The 16,994-nt window shown below is 41.0% G+C and overlaps 1 protein-coding gene across 2 annotated transcripts in view; it reads right to left on the bottom strand.

Moving 5' to 3' along the window:
• Positions 1–16,994, bottom strand: part of TTC38 (tetratricopeptide repeat domain 38) — a 30,620-nt gene that overhangs the window by 12,664 nt on the left and 962 nt on the right. The window contains exons 2-14 of one of the 2 annotated variants that reach the window (XM_066549516.1): positions 14,287–14,364; positions 13,758–13,839; positions 13,234–13,405; positions 12,093–12,266; positions 11,191–11,266; positions 9,994–10,113; positions 7,796–7,855; positions 6,729–6,767; positions 5,912–5,993; positions 4,870–5,035; positions 2,755–2,914; positions 2,394–2,467; positions 1,733–1,918 (exon numbers count right to left, since the gene is read on the bottom strand). In XM_066549516.1, coding sequence (XP_066405613.1) covers positions 1,825–1,918; positions 2,394–2,467; positions 2,755–2,914; positions 4,870–5,035; positions 5,912–5,993; positions 6,729–6,767; positions 7,796–7,855; positions 9,994–10,113; positions 11,191–11,266; positions 12,093–12,266; positions 13,234–13,405; positions 13,758–13,839; positions 14,287–14,364 — 1,377 coding nt within the window. In that variant the 3' untranslated portion in view covers positions 1,733–1,824. Of the gene's footprint in view, positions 1–65; positions 1,919–2,393; positions 2,468–2,754; positions 2,915–4,869; positions 5,036–5,911; positions 5,994–6,728; positions 6,768–7,795; positions 7,856–9,993; positions 10,114–11,190; positions 11,267–12,092; positions 12,267–13,233; positions 13,406–13,757; positions 13,840–14,286; positions 14,365–16,994 lie in introns of those variants that run through there. The other variant, XM_066549515.1, reaches the window with a different exon arrangement.

The raw sequence follows: 16,994 nt of genomic DNA, 5'->3' as shown, positions 1-16,994 counted from the left end.
TGAAATTAGGCTGAATAACACATTTAAAAGCTTCACACATGGAAAAAAGTCATGTACTGGCAAGCTTAACAAAGATCATCTTTGAATTTATTAAGGCAAAGCAGACAAAATTCTCAGTCATGTTCTATTGAAAGTAGAGCTGTCATTGATTACATTGATCACACCCTGCATAGCCAGGCTTTTCTCAGGCTTTTGTTCCCTATACAATTTGTTACATTCCTCGAGTAAAAAGTTACCTGTCTAAAGTCATTGCCTGAAGTGCACTTATTAAAAATAATAGTAAAAATCCAGTGTAATGTGTCCCAGGTGAGTCATCCCCACCATGGCTGAGCAGACAAGCTGTCTGCTGAAGAACAGCATGCTCATCAATCAGAACACCTGAAGGCAAGGAATGCAATCCCTTACATGGTTTTATTATTCTTCCTTTAAAAATAAGCTATTTCTGCATCATGGTAGGATTGGGTAAAGCAAAATGTTAGCAAAGCACTTCCACCTCTTGTTCCACGATGCAGGAACTCCAGGGGCAGCGCAGGGCCGGCTATGGAAGTGCTTTCTTAGGTCAAAAGGAAACTGTAGGACAAGGCTGCTGTGGGACATGGGGAAAAGCCTGAGCTAGATAGGAAGGAGGGGCAGCCTGTGAGGCCAGGAGAGCTGTGGAAACAAAGCCAGAGCTTGGGCAGAGCAGAGTGTGGGACTTCTATTCCAGAAGAGGAGGCATGAGTTCAATTTTGGTCTGAAATACCATCTTCCCTGTCATTAGGGATTTCTGGAATATTTTTGCAAGACAGTGTATTAGCTCTGAGATGCTGCAGGAATCCAGAGGCACCAGAGCTCCCTGTGGCTCACATTGTGCCTGACTTGCAGCACTGAAGTTTATCCCATCACACATGCTGGGACTGAGCTGTGCCCATCCCCCTGAGCCCTCCTTCCCATGGCAGAAGCTCCCTCCTGGTCTTCACCTCTCCAAAGCGTGTGCTTTAACCCTGCTTTAAACCCCACTTTGCCAACGTGCAGAGCCTCTCTGGAGTGGGATGGTGGTAAGGCCAGACTATCCAAAAGCTCAGGGAAGCACAAAGACCTAGTCCAACAACCCTTCAGAAATGGTACTGTTCAGCTGAAATCCAGGCTCTTCCCTTTTTCTCAAAGATTTAAAAGTGCTGAGGGAGAACCCATGTCAGAGTAGTCATTATTCTTGTCTGGTTTCATTTATCCAGTAATGCCAGAAAGCTCTGATGTGCTATACTGGGGGGAAAAATTTAACATTTTATGAGAGGGAGTTTAAAAATGTACACCTGGAAAGAGATCCTGAATGCAGACAGATCTGTGACTCCTGCCTGAATGGGCTGGAAGCTCAATATGGAATTCAGTTCATGCCTGTATTTGCTCTGGCCCTGCATCTTCCTATTAGCTTTATTTAAAAGCTCCCTTTGAATTACCTGAGCAGCTAAAATTCACATGTAGGCCAAGTGACAAACTTGGCCAAAGAAGGACTGAAATCCAGGCACTGTTACTGCACTGTGCATAATCAGAGTCAGAGGGAATGTTCAGGAAAACATACCAGGGCAGCAGTGCCTTTGGGATGCTTCAGAAAATTTTGTCAGCAAGTTTTGCTTGCATTATCACAAGTTTTCTTCTTTCCTTGTGGAATCATCTAAAGCACAACCTCCAGAAATGCAACAGCTCTGTCTTTTTTTTAAGGAAATAATTCTCAGATCTTTTAAACCTTGAGTACCTCCTTAAATTCCTTCACAGCACCCCTGCACTCCCTGCACCCAGGCTTTGTGGAAAGCTCCTGGCTCTTCCAGCTGAAGCTGGAGGAAAGCCCTATGCCATGGAGTGCACAGCTGCTGCCTTCCTGATCAGTCGCTCGGTCATTGGTGACTTGGGTCTCAGCAGATCACGTTCATGCAGGAGACACCTGTGAAAGGAGAGGTAGGAGGGTGAGCAGTGGGTGACAAACATGGACTGTTCTGCCAGACAGGCTGTGCTCCGTGCTGAGGGGCAAGCCCACGTGGCAGAGCACACCTCTGAGCCCCCAGCAAAGCAGATGTCAGCAGTGGCACTGACTGGAGTTGCAGCAGTTCACAGAAGCTTAGCAGTCCATAACACACGTGGTCAACAGGCTATAGTTAAAGACAGAACCATTTGAAAATCCAGAACCATTTGAAAATCAACTACCCTTGAATATACACAGATCATCCATCCAGGCTGAAAGAGTGGACCTTTGGAATTGGAAGCTGTTGTACTTTTTATCCTGGTTAAGTGTTGCTACATTTAACACAAATGCTTGCGTATAATTTTAGTCTTAAATTTATTGGTTTGAATATATTCATTACTTCTTACTTTTAGCAACAGTGTTACTTCTACAAGTATTTATCAGGGGAAATACTTACCTTGCAAGGTTTCGTTTGGCCTTTGATTTAGAATTTAAAGCAGCATGAATCAACAACAGGCTGAAAACATCTCTCTGGAAAAAAAAGTCAGCAAAATACAAACTAGTAAGTAATTTTTAATGTATTGCTGGTTACAATGTCTTGGTTACCAAGCTATTAAATTCACAGAAAGGAAACAAATCAACATTAAAAATAAATAGCTAACCCTGCTAGGAAGTGTTTGCAAACAGGATTCAGTCACAAGCAGAGTTCAGCTTTTCATTGTCTAACACTGAAGTGCTGTTGATCAGGTAAGTGCTTCATGGTGGCCACTGAGAGGGGATTGAGTCACATCAAAAACTCTTTTCTGGATCTCCTTTACCTGAGCATCACTGCCTCCCACTTGGACTAGTTCATAACGGATTGGGTAGAGCAGGTCGACAGCTTTGTCACAATTCCCATTTTCAAACTCTACAAAAGCCTGGCACAGTGGCAGCCCCAAACGAGGAGCCAGGGAAAGCTGGTGGTCTTCACAAGGTGCTCTGTAGAATGAAAAAGTGGTTAACAAGCATAAATAGCCATATTCCAATGTTAGTCTGCCCCTGCCTGCAGACAGGTTTTTTTTTTTTGTCTGTACAAAGCCTGGTGTTTCAGGTACTTGACTTAGGTCATATCTTTCAGTGTAGTTATGCTACTTTCACCTTTTTGTTACTCATCCAGCAATCAGTTTTTATCCTCCTGAATATACCCACAAAAGGCACAAGCCCAACCCCTCCTAGCTCTGCAATGAACAGTTTGGGCTAGGAGAGTAAGGAAACTGCAGTTTCTCTTGTGCTGACCCCACCAGAACATCCTACTGCTAGTCCTTTGTCTGGCCACATGTGGCCACCAGTCCTTGCACACAGCTCCCAGTCATGACCTTGCAAGCCAGCTCCTTCTCAAGTCAGCCTTACAAAACTTCCTTTTCTTTCCCTGGGCCAGCCTTCATTATCCAGTAGGCAACCCTGCCCTATGTGCTTATCATTCCTTAAACAAACTGTGGCATCCTAGAAAGATAAAAGTGCACAATAGATGTTCATTTGAAGCAGCTTGAGACAGCCAGTGATGAAAATGATGGAACAATTCCTCATTTCCACGTCTTGTCCAGCATTTCCACGGAAAGGAGCCTGTGACACCAACCACCAGAGAGCGCCATGGGACACCCGACAAATTCCCAGCAACTTGCCATGGCTAAGGCCAGGCAAAAATACTGGTGCAATGCCAGATGTTTGTGCCCAGGTTGTAAAACTGCTTTCTTAACACATACAAAACGCCTCTCGGGTATCATTTATATATTACATATTTGTGATAGACGTAAATTAATCCAATCATTAATATAGTCCCCTCAGCTCACAGCCTGCTTTCTCAAATAATGAAATGAAGCTTTATAATTTTCAAATTACAGCTAAAAATGTACACATGTATTGTATTATTAAGGCTGAAATTAAGTGAAAGGAAGCACTGCGCGAAAGAAGAAATAACATATATGAACACATGTTCATTAAAGCCTCTGGTGGACAGTTTTCTATACTTTATATATCCTGACATATTTATATAAATAATAGAACAAATAACAATAGATATTTGCTGTTTTCTACTTTAGTTAAATGAGACAGGCTTGCTTTGAAAGTTATTTGTTTTGATAAGTATTCTTAAAAATTACAGTATTCCTCAAAACTACATATAGTCAGGAACAACTAGTGACAATTTCAGGTTCTCCTTCCTTCCTTCTTTTTCAAGGCAAAGGAAGCAACAGATGCTTAAACAGAGGAAAAAAGGGTGTAGTAGGGGAAGAAATTGAATTTAAAGCATCTATATATCAACCCCTAAAAACAATAAACAAGGCAATTCACAGTCATTTAATACCTAAGGGAACACAAAACCTTCACCATTTGGATGTAGTACTTAAATATTCAACCTTTTCAAATAACTTAATTTGAAAGTGAAATATTCTAGATTATTATTTTAGTAGTACTTGAAGCCTTATTTCCTGCAGGAGGACTTAACAACGCATCAAAGAGTAGCCATTGGAATATCACTACCAACTAATGTTCTGTTATTAACCTTTTAAACTAGAGCAGAAAACATCCACCACAGCCAGCTGACATATCCTGTAGAATGTTCTTATTAATACACTTTACTCTTTGTCTGTAACACAGCAGTGTGACCTCACTAAAAGGAACAGACAGCAACTGCTCAGGTGGTGTCCACGACCTCAAACACAAAAGATTTCTGCTCAACAACATGAGGAACCTCTCTAGACCTTAACTCAATAAATAGACAATAGTTTGGATCTCCTAGCTGGATGTTGCCCTGCTTAAACCAGATGTGTCCCAGTGACATGCTAAGGCAGGGAGCAGCATGTTGATTATTCAGCAAGCCAGAGACATCACTGCATCACTGCCCTGAAGTTCAGAGGGCTGTCCACTGAACCCAGTGCAGGAATTCCATCGCTTACCTGGCAAGTTCCTGCAGAGTTGTTAAAAGCTCCTCAGTAGTTTTGTGGTCTTTGGCTCCAAGGAAAGACATCAAGTAGTGCACATCATTGAACAGAAGAATGTGATCCTTGGTGTGCTTCTTTGTAACCCCTAGCAGATCATTCCACCTGTTCCCAAGCTTTACACCTAAGAGTAAAAAACACTTCTCTCAATAACCTTGCCACATGAGAAGGTACAACTTTGCAATTACTGCCAGCCACTCAGCATAAAATGCATTCCCACTGAACTCAGCATTTCCTGATGGAGCAAAATGTATGCAGCAATAACGCTCAGCTGCAGCCTGCCTTATGTGGGCCAAGAGTTCCTTGACTGTCAGGAGTTTAAAGGCATTATTTTATCCTGCATTGTGTGAGCTTCTGGCTTTGTTATGAGATTGCTCATAATGTTTTGGAGGTGCTGTTCACCATGAGCCATCTGTAGGAATCACAAGACAGGGTGAGAAGATGGATTTAATAAAAACCCCAATACATCATTAGTGTTTTAGCAGAACAGTGTGAAATACTGTCTGCCCATCATGTCCCCTGCCATGAACCCCGGTGTATAAACACTGACTTAAAAGGGGAAATGCCACTGAGTTAGGGGAGTACAAAAGCCAGAGGATGATACACCCATACTATTTCAATCAGGATCAAAACAAAAAAAAAAAAAGGATGTGACTGGAAATTTACATCCAGAAAGTGCTATGGGTTTTTAGAGGCATATGCACTTGTTTGCTCAGCCTCAGACCTCCAGGAACAATAGAAGTGAAGTTGTCAGAGAAGAAGTATGTGACCTATGCTAGCTGGAGCTGACTGCTATGCCACACTGGCATGGAAAATTGAAACTTTTGGGAAGAATAAAGCTTATGGACATTAGGAACTTCAAACTGATGCTTTTCTCAAGTTTTTTTCTGCAACACTGATCGAGCTTGCTTCAATTATATTGAAATACTTCTCCAACATGAATGGCAGGGGAAAGGAAAAAGAAGAAGTTATAAAACAGAATGGCCAGAGGATATCCTACCTTCCAGATGAAGCCTGTACAGCATCGAACAGTTATCAACTATATCCAGGATGCTTCCACTTGCCAGGCACACGGGAGCAATCTGTAATCACAAGTACTCATAGGCTGGCCAAGTGATGCACTAGTGAAATCTTCCTCAGATTATCAAACTTATTTTCACAGTACTAAATTAATTTTATCCTTCTATTAATTCAAAATGACTTGTTTTGTAATAGTTCTAATTGCATTTTTCTTGAATAAAGGAATTTGCAATGACAGAAATGTATATGATTTACATGTGTTTTCTCAGTAAATATAGGGAGTCACCATAGTATTTTATCTTTTCCAAAATTCTGCCACAAATATTACTTCACTGGATCAATGTTAGCAGATAGAAATCTGCCCAGCAGCTTTCCTAATGCTTGCAGTATTTTTACAATCCTTACAAAGATGTGCTACGTTATCTAAATTGATACTGCTTATTTACAAACGTTGTTTTGAAATCCAGTTTACTTTGTACCTAACATGCAAAACCAGTTCTTTGTAGAGGTTCTTTGACTAATTTACCTTTGAAAGGTATGAATAAGAAACATGGACAGAATGGAAATCAGTACTACTGCAGCTCTTTCAAGCACTCAAACTATGTAACACTCAATCCTTGGGGCATTTTCCCCAGAACTGCTGAGAAGCTGTTTCCCTAAAAGACTGTGGTAACAGATGTGAACAATATTTATACACAGATCATGCACTGTGATAGGTTTCAATGTCACACAGAAGGAAGAAAGCACACATCATGATCTTGTATGATCTCAGTAAAGATAATAAGGCCCCTACTCACATGCTTGTCATAAATTGTCAAAGCAGCTTCATATTCCCCCTGGAAAAGCAAAGGAGGACTGTGTGGTTAATGTGCAGACACAGCAACCAGAGACAAACACATTAACAGACATCATAACAGCTCTTCAGGACTGCCTGATCAAAACAAACCAAGCCAAAGAAACCTTGAGGTATTCAAAGCAGAAAAACCTGGATTTAATAGGCATAAACGATCAGTATGTTGAGGTTCCATCTAAGAATAAGTACCAATACTGGCACAAGTTGAGCAAGAAGGAGAAACATAGAAGTATTGCCTCTCATTCTAATGCTCCTTTCAGAGCTATTTGCAAAAATCAGTGCATCCCATGGTGTATGCAAAGAGATGGGAAAAAAACAGCTTTAAGCAGCCTTCAAAAAAGTTATGTAGATAGGAAATGACCAAATAAATAAACTATTGGACTCCTGTTGAGAATTGTGTTCCTTCTGTGTTCCTCTGCCTTCTGGCCAAAGGATGCTGCCTTCTCAAGGATGCCACATTTATCTCCCTATTAAGCTGAGCCCCACGAGTGCTAAGCATTAAATCCAAGGAAATTCTGACAGGTTGGGTAAAATTTCAACCATTTTTAAAGGCTTTCAATAGTAAGAATTAGTAACAATAATTAATAGCATTGGCAACCCAATTTAGAGTTTATGGCCTCCTTTTTTTATAGTCAGCAAATTTTTGGGCCAGAAAATGAGTACTGAATTTGCTAAGAATTTTGTTAATTTTTGTCTCAAAATTAGAGATCTACATTCATCTTGGCATCAAATAACTGTGCTAAATGTAATTAGTGAGACTATTGGATCTTCAAACATGCAATAATCTCAAAGCAATATTTCAACATTCTTAGAAAGATGATCAATGCAATTAAAATTCTCAAAATAACAACAATAAAGGACTATGCCACTTTTTAAATATAGAATTGTGCTATTTTATAAAAACATCCCTTTAAATAGCTGACCCCCCCAAGTAAATGTTAGTTCTGCCTTTTAAAGAGCTTTAGATAACTTATCTAGACCATAAAGCACATGTATAAAAATATCTCATACCTTTTCAATGTAGTATAAAGCCCAGTGCCAGTAATTATGGCAAGCAAGCATATCACTGCTCTGGAGAGAAAAAAAAATTATTTACAAAATGACTCCCCTTTTCAAGCTATCTAGTCAGATTTCTGTTTCCTCCTTCAGCAAAACTGAGTACTTCAGGACACACTAAAGAGACAAGAAATTTAAATCAGCTGCCAGGACACCTTCTCATTTGGTACATTTGTAGCTATTCAGGGCAATGCCCCAAACCCAAGGTTCCCCCCACATCATTTTTCAGCTAAGAGTTTCACTTGGATGCCTCAGAATTCATCTTTCTTCAGCAGCCTTTTTAAAAAAGAAATTTAATCCACATCTCTAAGAAGAGTAAGATTTGTCTCATCTAAAATTTAGGCATCTTGTCTGTCTGAAGTAACCTGGCCAGATAGTGGAGAGAGGAGGATATGGAGGCTTTTGAGGGCTATTCATCCCAGCCATCTAGAACCTACCTCAGACAAAGAGGAATCACTTTTTAAACAAGTTTTACAACAGGCTACAGAAGCTGCAAGAGATGCCAAACACATTGGCAGCTCATCAGGTGAGATGAACTTTTGCTGAACTGCACCAATTTCACACTGTCCTTTCCAGCTGGCACCAGAACTTCCAATCCCCTTCCCTAGTCTGCACTTCAAGGCAATTGCAGTTCATTTTTGTGAATGCATCAAAAACAGACCAATGTAGTTCCATAATCCTTTGGTGAAAATTAAAGTATCAGAAAGGTTCACCCCTCTCCTCCCACTCTCTCCTGGTTCTGTAGTTAAACTTAATGGTCTCACAAGTGGAAAAATCATCTTTATTGTCATACTGACAACTGTAACAGCCACTTTCAGGAAGCACAAAGGTAAAGGTTCCCAATAAATGTCAGGGCTTCTAAGATAAACATTCTGGTAATCTTTTCTTGTTTAATATTAAATCACAAACCAAACCCAAGCAACAGAAGCAGTTATGTGCTTGGCATAAACACTGATAATATCAAGTTGAATATCACACTGCCATTCCAAATGTCATACAAACAAGATTATGGAATTACCTCACTAAATAAAGCAAAACCTTTTCCCTGCTGCTAAATTTGAGCTCTGAAAAAGATTAAACTGCTAGAGAGAAGTGGGCTTGCACTTGATTGTATTTGGATAAAAGAGTATGAATCACAGAGACATGCAACTATTTTAAGAACCAAGAGTTAAAAAAAAATGGATCCAAAAATCACTGACTGGGGTTTTTAAGGTATCACCCAAACTGTCAATCACAGTTTCATTAAAACTAACATATTATAAGACAAAATGCTTTCTGGGAAGTGACAGGTGTGAACTTCAAGCAAGAGTTTTCTGTCTGCATTTCCAAGCCCAGTATCTGAATGCTAAACTTAAAAAATCAAACAAGCATAAAAGCAGCCTTTCTAGTCTCACTACACAGTCCTGCTCTTGGTGTGAGGTGGGACAGTCAGCTCAGATGACTCTAAAATAGACTCTTGTGGGTTCTAGCAAAGGCAAACCTCACAGCTCTCAGCTCTGAATGTAACAAACTTAATCACTGGGTACATGCTAACAAACACAAAATAAAACTTGATTCACAAAAAAGGACCACATAACAGACTAATTAACCTGTTCAATACTCTGAAAGATGGTATCAAACATGTTGGATATATAAGGTAACTGACACACTAAAAAGTAATTAGTACATTAGAAAATATGTAAGAGCATAATTTCTCTTTTCTTTGTTCTTAAAATCCCCTCCCCATCCAGAAGCAAACAAGTATTTCAGTGTTTTGAAACAGTTGATTTGAGTGTGCCATTTTCCATTTCACCTTAGGTCTCATGAGGAGATTTAGCCAGGTCCTTCAACTGACTATCTGTGCATACATCAGCCTAAGTCAAAAGCTTGTGAAAGAATCAGTGGTCACTTTACTTTTATAACCACACAACAGATCACAAATAGGGACAGTCATGTGCCTCATAACATGCCACTTCTTCCTGCCTCTAGCTTAAAAGCTGCATGGAGAGTAGCAGCACCTCAGAGTAGGATTTCCTCTAATATGCAAACTCTGCATTGATTGTAACAGGTCTGCAGATAGGGAGGAACTGCAGGCAGAGGACTCAAGAACTTGGCTACAGGAATTAAAGAAAACCTAAAAATAGCTTCTTCAGAGATGCCACAAAAACATTTACCTTCCAGTTATTTTCTGTTTCCTTCATGAACTTTAAGCCTTTCTCCACCTCAGCTTTCATTTCATTTACATGAGCTATAGTATGGACAGACCATGCATCTGTCTGATTTATAGCCAAAGCCTGTGAGTGAAAAACAGGAAAACACGATGAGCCTTACAAACTTGCAAATGCAGACATTTATCACTGCTTATCTAGAAACAAGAGACTACTTTTTACTTGCTGCATGTTAAGTACATCTTTGTACCACTCCAACTAACCACAGCCCAGAAGTCTGATTTGGACAGAAAAGGAATAGAATGTTTCTTGGCTGACTTCACTTCCCAACTTCTGCTGCAGGGAGATGAACACCTGCAAAACACTTTAAAACACAGGCTTTGATGATGACTGTGAAATGACATCTATTTCACAGACATGCATCAATGAAAGAACTGCAGGCACAGGCACAATATATTCCATCATATAGTGCCTTGCAGATAACTACTTCTTTTCCAAAAAATGGCCAGCTATGAGTATTCAACCAATTCCTCTTCCTTGGCCCAACAACTCCCATTAGGCTTTTGGCATGTTAGTAAAGGCTAAGTTTTAGGGTTTAGTCTCTATTTTCACTTTCAGCAATTTGATGTAACAGAAGTTTTGCCAAGAACACCCATTAGAAATTAATTGTGTCTGAGACTCCTGGAGGACAGGGATAATCCTGAAGACTGGAGAAAGTCAAGTGTAATTACTATCTTCATAGAAAGGAAACAGGCTGGCTGATCCTGATCCCCAGGAACATTGTTACAGCTAATTGTTCAATAATCCAGGAACAAGCATCTAGGGGACAAAAAGGGAGCAGGAAGCCAAACAGGACTGATTGTTGAGAGCAGACTACGTCAAAACAATCCAACATTCTTTAATAGGAGCAAACAGCCAATTATACATGTGGGAAGCAGCAGGTGGGCTGATATATGGATTTTATAGGGATGTTCTGACCCCATCTGACAGGGCATGCTCATAGGCAAGTGAGGGCAATGCAGTCCAGTGAAACCGCCTTGGTGGGGCAGAGATGTGAAAAGAGTTATCAACAAGTCTCACAAAGATCTGTGAGCATTTCCATGCTGAGCTGTATCTCTTTGCTGCTTTGACTAACAACTGGCAGGAACCAACACCCTGTCTGAGAATTCTCAAGCCTTTCAGCACCAACAGCAGGCAGTTTACCTCATGGGCAACCTTCTCAGCACGGTCAAAAAGGTTTGTTTCCACGAGTCCAAAAGAGTAGTAGCCCTTCACATAGCTAACAGAAGGGGGAAAAAGAACACATCATCCATTTATAACAAGGCTTAGTCCAGGACTGAAAAAAACACATTAGAAAGAGCATTTAACTCAAAAAGTCCTTGCAGAGCAATTTACAACAAGGTTCAAGCTCACAGGATACAGAACTACCAAGCTAATTCTCAGAGGAAATGAGTGACCCTGAGACACCAGTATGGCAAACAGTGACAACATGCACATCAGAATGGACATTTCCATCTCTGGATGAGATGGAATCACCAGCTACACAGAACCAGCTGCTGATCTCCAAAACAGTTGTAAGATGCAGAATTAAAAGACTAGAAGTGAGACACTGCTATCACCAAAGCTATCTGAGCATCTCAAAGGCAATCTTCTACATTTTCCCCAGTGCCCACAAAACCACAGGAAGGTACTTTTACATGAAGTGGCCCTTTAAAACTGATTGTAAATCATCCTCATTAAGCCAAAAAAAAAAAAAAATAGGGATGTTATGTGCACCTGATTTATTTAGTGGATCAAGATGAATAGTATTTTTTTGGAAGAAATGAAGAAATTTTGCCACTGCCCTGGGTGAGGACATGATTTTATCCTATGTGTTACACACCAAGTGCTATATTTGTTAGTAGTGAGACACAGCTCACTTAAGAAAAATCCCTCACCAACAGTGTCAAGAGGGATACATGTTCTATGCGTAGTCAAGTTTGAATAATTTCTAGACTCTTGATTTTTGTCTACATGTCTTGTTTCCAAAAGATCCTGAACTTTTAAAAACCACATAGTCCTTGCACACCAGGTAAAGAGCAATTTCCAAGTGAAGCATGACTCACCTGCTCAGTGGAACATCACGTGTCCAGAAAGGATAAACACGGGCAACAGAATCTCGCATCTGGCGTTGATATCCCAGGTAGAAATAAGTGTCATGGGAAAATTTGAGGGCTAGCAGATCAGTGGGGTGGCTCTGCAGAATCTGCTCCCATAGATCACAAGCTTTTGGAAGTTGGCTAGAAATAAAAAAATTATTTCCATCACCGAAAAAGGGGACACACGCCTGCCCCTACTGTTAGTCCTGAACTCAAACTATGCTGAAAAATAGAAAATTCATCACCAAATGACTTCTTGTCTTCCTTGAAGGAATTCTTTAGTCTTTTCTAAGATAATAATAGGATTATCTTCATTTGGCACCTTCTGAGAAATCTTATGAAAGAAATTGTGTTGGGTTACACCAAATCACTGTAACACACAAGGAAAATGAAACAAGCTTAAACCATAAATCTAAAAATTTTCCTCCAGGGCTGAATAGTTCCTAGAGGGACCCACCATAATTAATGGAACTTTGTATGTAAAAAGACACCTTCCCTCTCCTTTCTGGGAATCAAACCCAGTGGCAGGGCCTCAGTAGCTTACTCATTTCCTTTGCTGAGATGTGAGGCAAATCCATGCTTGCTCAATTGTTTGGCAAACAAATAATGAAAGTGAATCATTAGCCCATATGTTCTGCTGTTCATACAGATTTATCATATGGAATGAAGGAGTGTGCCTCTACAGCACACAGTGTGACACTCTTACCTCCCTGTTTTACAGGGGAAATAGGTTTTGACATAGGGAGACAAGAGAGAGAAGTCTGTAATTTTCTGTCTGTGCATCTGAGTCTGGACCCTACTGTAGCCAAATACTTCATTTCCTAGTTCTAAACCCCACTGATGGATCTGTTGCACATTTTAAACTTGGAGTGCTTAACGCTAGGAAGTGAATGGCAATAGAGCACTTTACTTCCTACAGTGCTGCTCACCAGCTAGACATGGCACCTGGGGTGAAGAGAGAAACTCAGGGACAATCTGTGACATCTCACCTTGATCCTCTGCTAGAGGTCAGCCACCATGACACACCACTAGTGCCAACCTTCACTTCTGCCTGCAGCAGACAAAGGAACTCTTGCCAGCCCCTCGAGCAGGGTGACACAGGACTCACCCCCTGGCAAACACGTCCAACGCCGACACATGAAGCCTCTCCCGCTCTGTCAGTGGCTGTGACTCGGAAAGTGCCACCATGGCTCTCACGGCGCTGTCCAGCTCCCTGTCGAGCCTCACGGTCCTGCCAGTGCCAATCAGCTCCAAGCCATTGGCAATGACATGTCCCATTGCTGCAGGAAACAGCACAGCACCAGCTGAGCTCACGGCAGAGCCTTCAGCTCCACAAAACACCAGAGGAGCTGAGCGTTTTCAATAAAACTGACTTGTGGACACAGGGGTCTAGGAAGTCTCCCAAGCATAAAGTTCTCAGAAGGTTTTCATGACAGCCACTCAAATATTATGTGAAATGAAAAGAAAAAAAACCACCACACAAAAGCATTCTGCCTGCTCTACAGTTTGAGGAAGTTTTACAGAATTCTATAAATTATCACCTTCCCCTTGAATAAACCAAGTCAGTTAAATACCAAGACAACAGGCATTAACCCAGCACTTCCAATGCTCAGAATCAAAGGTTATACTCACTAAAGTTTGGATCTGCTGCTTTTAGCTTGGAGAGACATCCTTCAATACCTCCAAGGCTCTCATTATTGGTCCAAGTTGCATACTGCAAGAGAGGCAGAGCAAGAGAGGGTGGAGAAATCCTCTATGATAAGGAGGATTTTTTCTTTTTGTTCTCACAGACGCTTAAAATTCAACAGCAAGGCAAATGACTAAAAGACAAATGTTGCATTCTGGAAGGTTTAGTGTAGTAAAAAGCCAGAAAAACTGGGGTTTAATATCATTCAGTCACCAGCAGAACCAATTACTCTGGATTTCTAGAGGGTTTTTGGCTGATGTGTTGGCATCAAGTGGAATGAGCTCACTGGCTGAGGTTTTCACCACGGCTGCAGCATCTGGTACAGCCCTCTGCTAAAAGCTGCAGCCAGTTAAAGGCTGAACTCCTGTGGTGGCCTCATTTTGAGGCTCTCCCAGCTGATAAGAAATTTAAGTATCAGCTACAGTAAAGAGTGTTCCATGCACGAGTCCCTTTGAATCCCATTTTCAGTCATACCTGTGTCAGCACAGCATCAAAGAGCTTACAGGCTTCATTGCTGGTCGTGGACAGGACAAGTCCAGCATCCTGCCAGGCCTGCACAACAAACAAACACAAACGTGCTCCTTTTACACCCTCATCTTCCTGACACTGACAGATGTTCAAATTGATGCTGTTCTGGTATTTTCATCAGCTGTGCACTTTTAAAAAGAAAAGTTGGAAGTACAGTGTGAGGCAGAAACAAACCTTTTGTTCAGTTGCAGTTACATTAACATTCAATTAGTTGGAGCTAATAGTGAGACGAAAGAAGCCAACAATTACCAAGTGTACCAGAAGATCTCAATGGGTTGCCCCACACCTGTCATTCTGAATTCTTTAGAGCTGTTGGTGAGTTCCTCTGCTACAGGCACACCTCGTGTGAAGTAGAAACATGGTAAAATAAAACCGTATAATCTATAAATCTGTAATCTTCTTCAAACAATAATGTTCTTCTGAATCAACTTGCAGACCAAACAGCCTGGCAGAGCAAATCCACTCAGTCTCTGGAGTTAACCAACTGAAAATTTGGATCACACATTTATACACACAAGCCTAACAACAGTAAGAACATGGGAAATGGATAAAGCTAAAAAGCAAAACAGAATTGGGCTGCCACAGTTTCTAGCAGCATAACATGACTGAGGCACAACATCTCCTGGCTGCCTGCTGGCAAATGAGCAGAGTTCGTTTGAGAAGCTGCCCCGATCACTTCAGCATTACTTTAATGCAGTACACAGAATATGGAAGATGGACAACTATTATAAAAACAGACCTGGGGCAAGCTAATTCAGACTTCTCCTAATGGGGGCTTAGTCCTTCCTGATGCTGCAAGAATTCAGCTCTTCTCATTTTACACTTTAAAGCATTTCCTAGCTATAATAATCCGTCAAAATTTTTAAGTAACCCGGCAAAGACAACTTTGTTAATATATCCTAAAGCTTTCCCACTGTGATTGGATTAAAGGCTCACATTCCAACAGCTAAAGCAACTGAGTCTTCAAATTACACGCCTGAAAGACTAGACCTGAATCTAAAATTACACATTTTCTTTACAATTCATACTATATCCACGATACTGAAATTGGCTGGAATAAACTTCCCAACACAATCTGAAGCACTAGGAAGCAGGCATTTGTTATCTGCACAGGACACACTCTCTTTGCTCTGTGGGTGTGGTGAGACTTTGCAACAAAGTCTTTCTTTATCCACCATAATCATACATATTTATTAATACATGCTTCTTATCTAATACACAGAATTAATTCCTAGAATGAATTTTCATGCATCTTCCTCCTGTTGGAAGTTCTTTTCTGGACCTGGAGAGTCATAAAAAGGGGTCTCTGGTGGTCATATTCACTGAATGCTTTTGATATTAAAGGTGACCTTTCCTTGAACTTTTTCTTTGGTCATGTGCTGTTGTTTCTGAGTTATGTAACTTGCCAAAAAAACACTGCAGTCCTTGTTATCTGTTTCTCCACTGGTTCCAGCCATGTTTATAATCCTGTGTGCATACCTTTAAACCTTTATCTTTTATATATATATATATATATATATATATATATATATATATATATACACACATTTATTTATAAATATATCTTTATAGGTTTATATATACCTATATAAACCTTTATCTTTTATATATATATCCCTTTATCTTTTTTTGCCAGTTAGTCTTTCAGCTCTATTCAGCAACCTCAGGGGGGCTGAAAATTTTTATTCTCTACGTCATTTATCACCCAGAAAAAGAATAAAGAGAAAAGCCAAGCAGGTAGCAAGGTTAGGCTTGCTACTTACTGGCTATCTTCCATGGTGCCCAGCAAAGTAGGCCAGGAGCCACCCTCAGCATCAGTCATCAAAAACAAGCTTCCTTTGGAGCAGGTCTCTGCATCACTGCCTGTTTTACTGTTTTACACAACAGCCTGAGGTGCTTGCCAAGCAGAAAATGATGTCCCATTCTAAGGGGACTTGATGCTGATTCACAAGAATGGAAAATTCTGTGTGTGAGCACCAGAACAAACCAGCAGAACAAAGGTTAGTGGAAAATGTAGAGATAGCCTGCATCTATCTCTAAGGACACTGCTGATCTAGCTGAGGTATGTGCTATTTCCAGCCACTCTGGAAAGCCTCTGTCCTGCTATGGCTACAGCCCACCTGACTCAGTGGAAACTCCCACTCTGGCAACAGGAGAATGGCAGCAAGACTGTGTCACATCAGGGATGCCACTACTCTGTGCCACTGCTAGCACATCAGGACAATGGGCTACAGGGAGGAACCATCCCACAGCAGCTTCTGGCTCCTAAGAGATGTAAAAGATGTGCTCCAAACCTAATCTGTCACTGCCAACTGAGAGCTAAAGAACTACTGGGATCACAGAAAAGGCAGCACCCCTTGTCCTCTAGGACATACATAAGGGGTCCTGGCCAGACTACTTGGAACACTCAGGTCCTGGGGCTTCTCTCTAGTGAGTTATCAGACTGTGACTGAAGAAGTCCAGGAGGGAGTGTGAGTGGGCAAAAATCAGCTTCAAGAGTCTGTAAGGATCATCAGTTCCCCTTCCCACAGAGGCTCCCTTTGGGCTCTCTTATACTGATCTCCCACAGCCCTCCCTCTAACTCCAGGAGAGAGTCTTTCCTCTTGTATTAGAGAGTCATGGCTTTTGCTCTTCTCACTGCTTCTTGGTGAGAC

Source organism: Molothrus aeneus, chromosome 5 (assembly GCF_037042795.1).
Source record: "Molothrus aeneus isolate 106 chromosome 5, BPBGC_Maene_1.0, whole genome shotgun sequence".
NCBI lineage: Eukaryota > Metazoa > Chordata > Aves > Passeriformes > Icteridae > Molothrus > Molothrus aeneus.
Note: the sequence above shows the minus strand (reverse complement) of the source record. Positions and strands in the feature narration are given on the sequence as shown.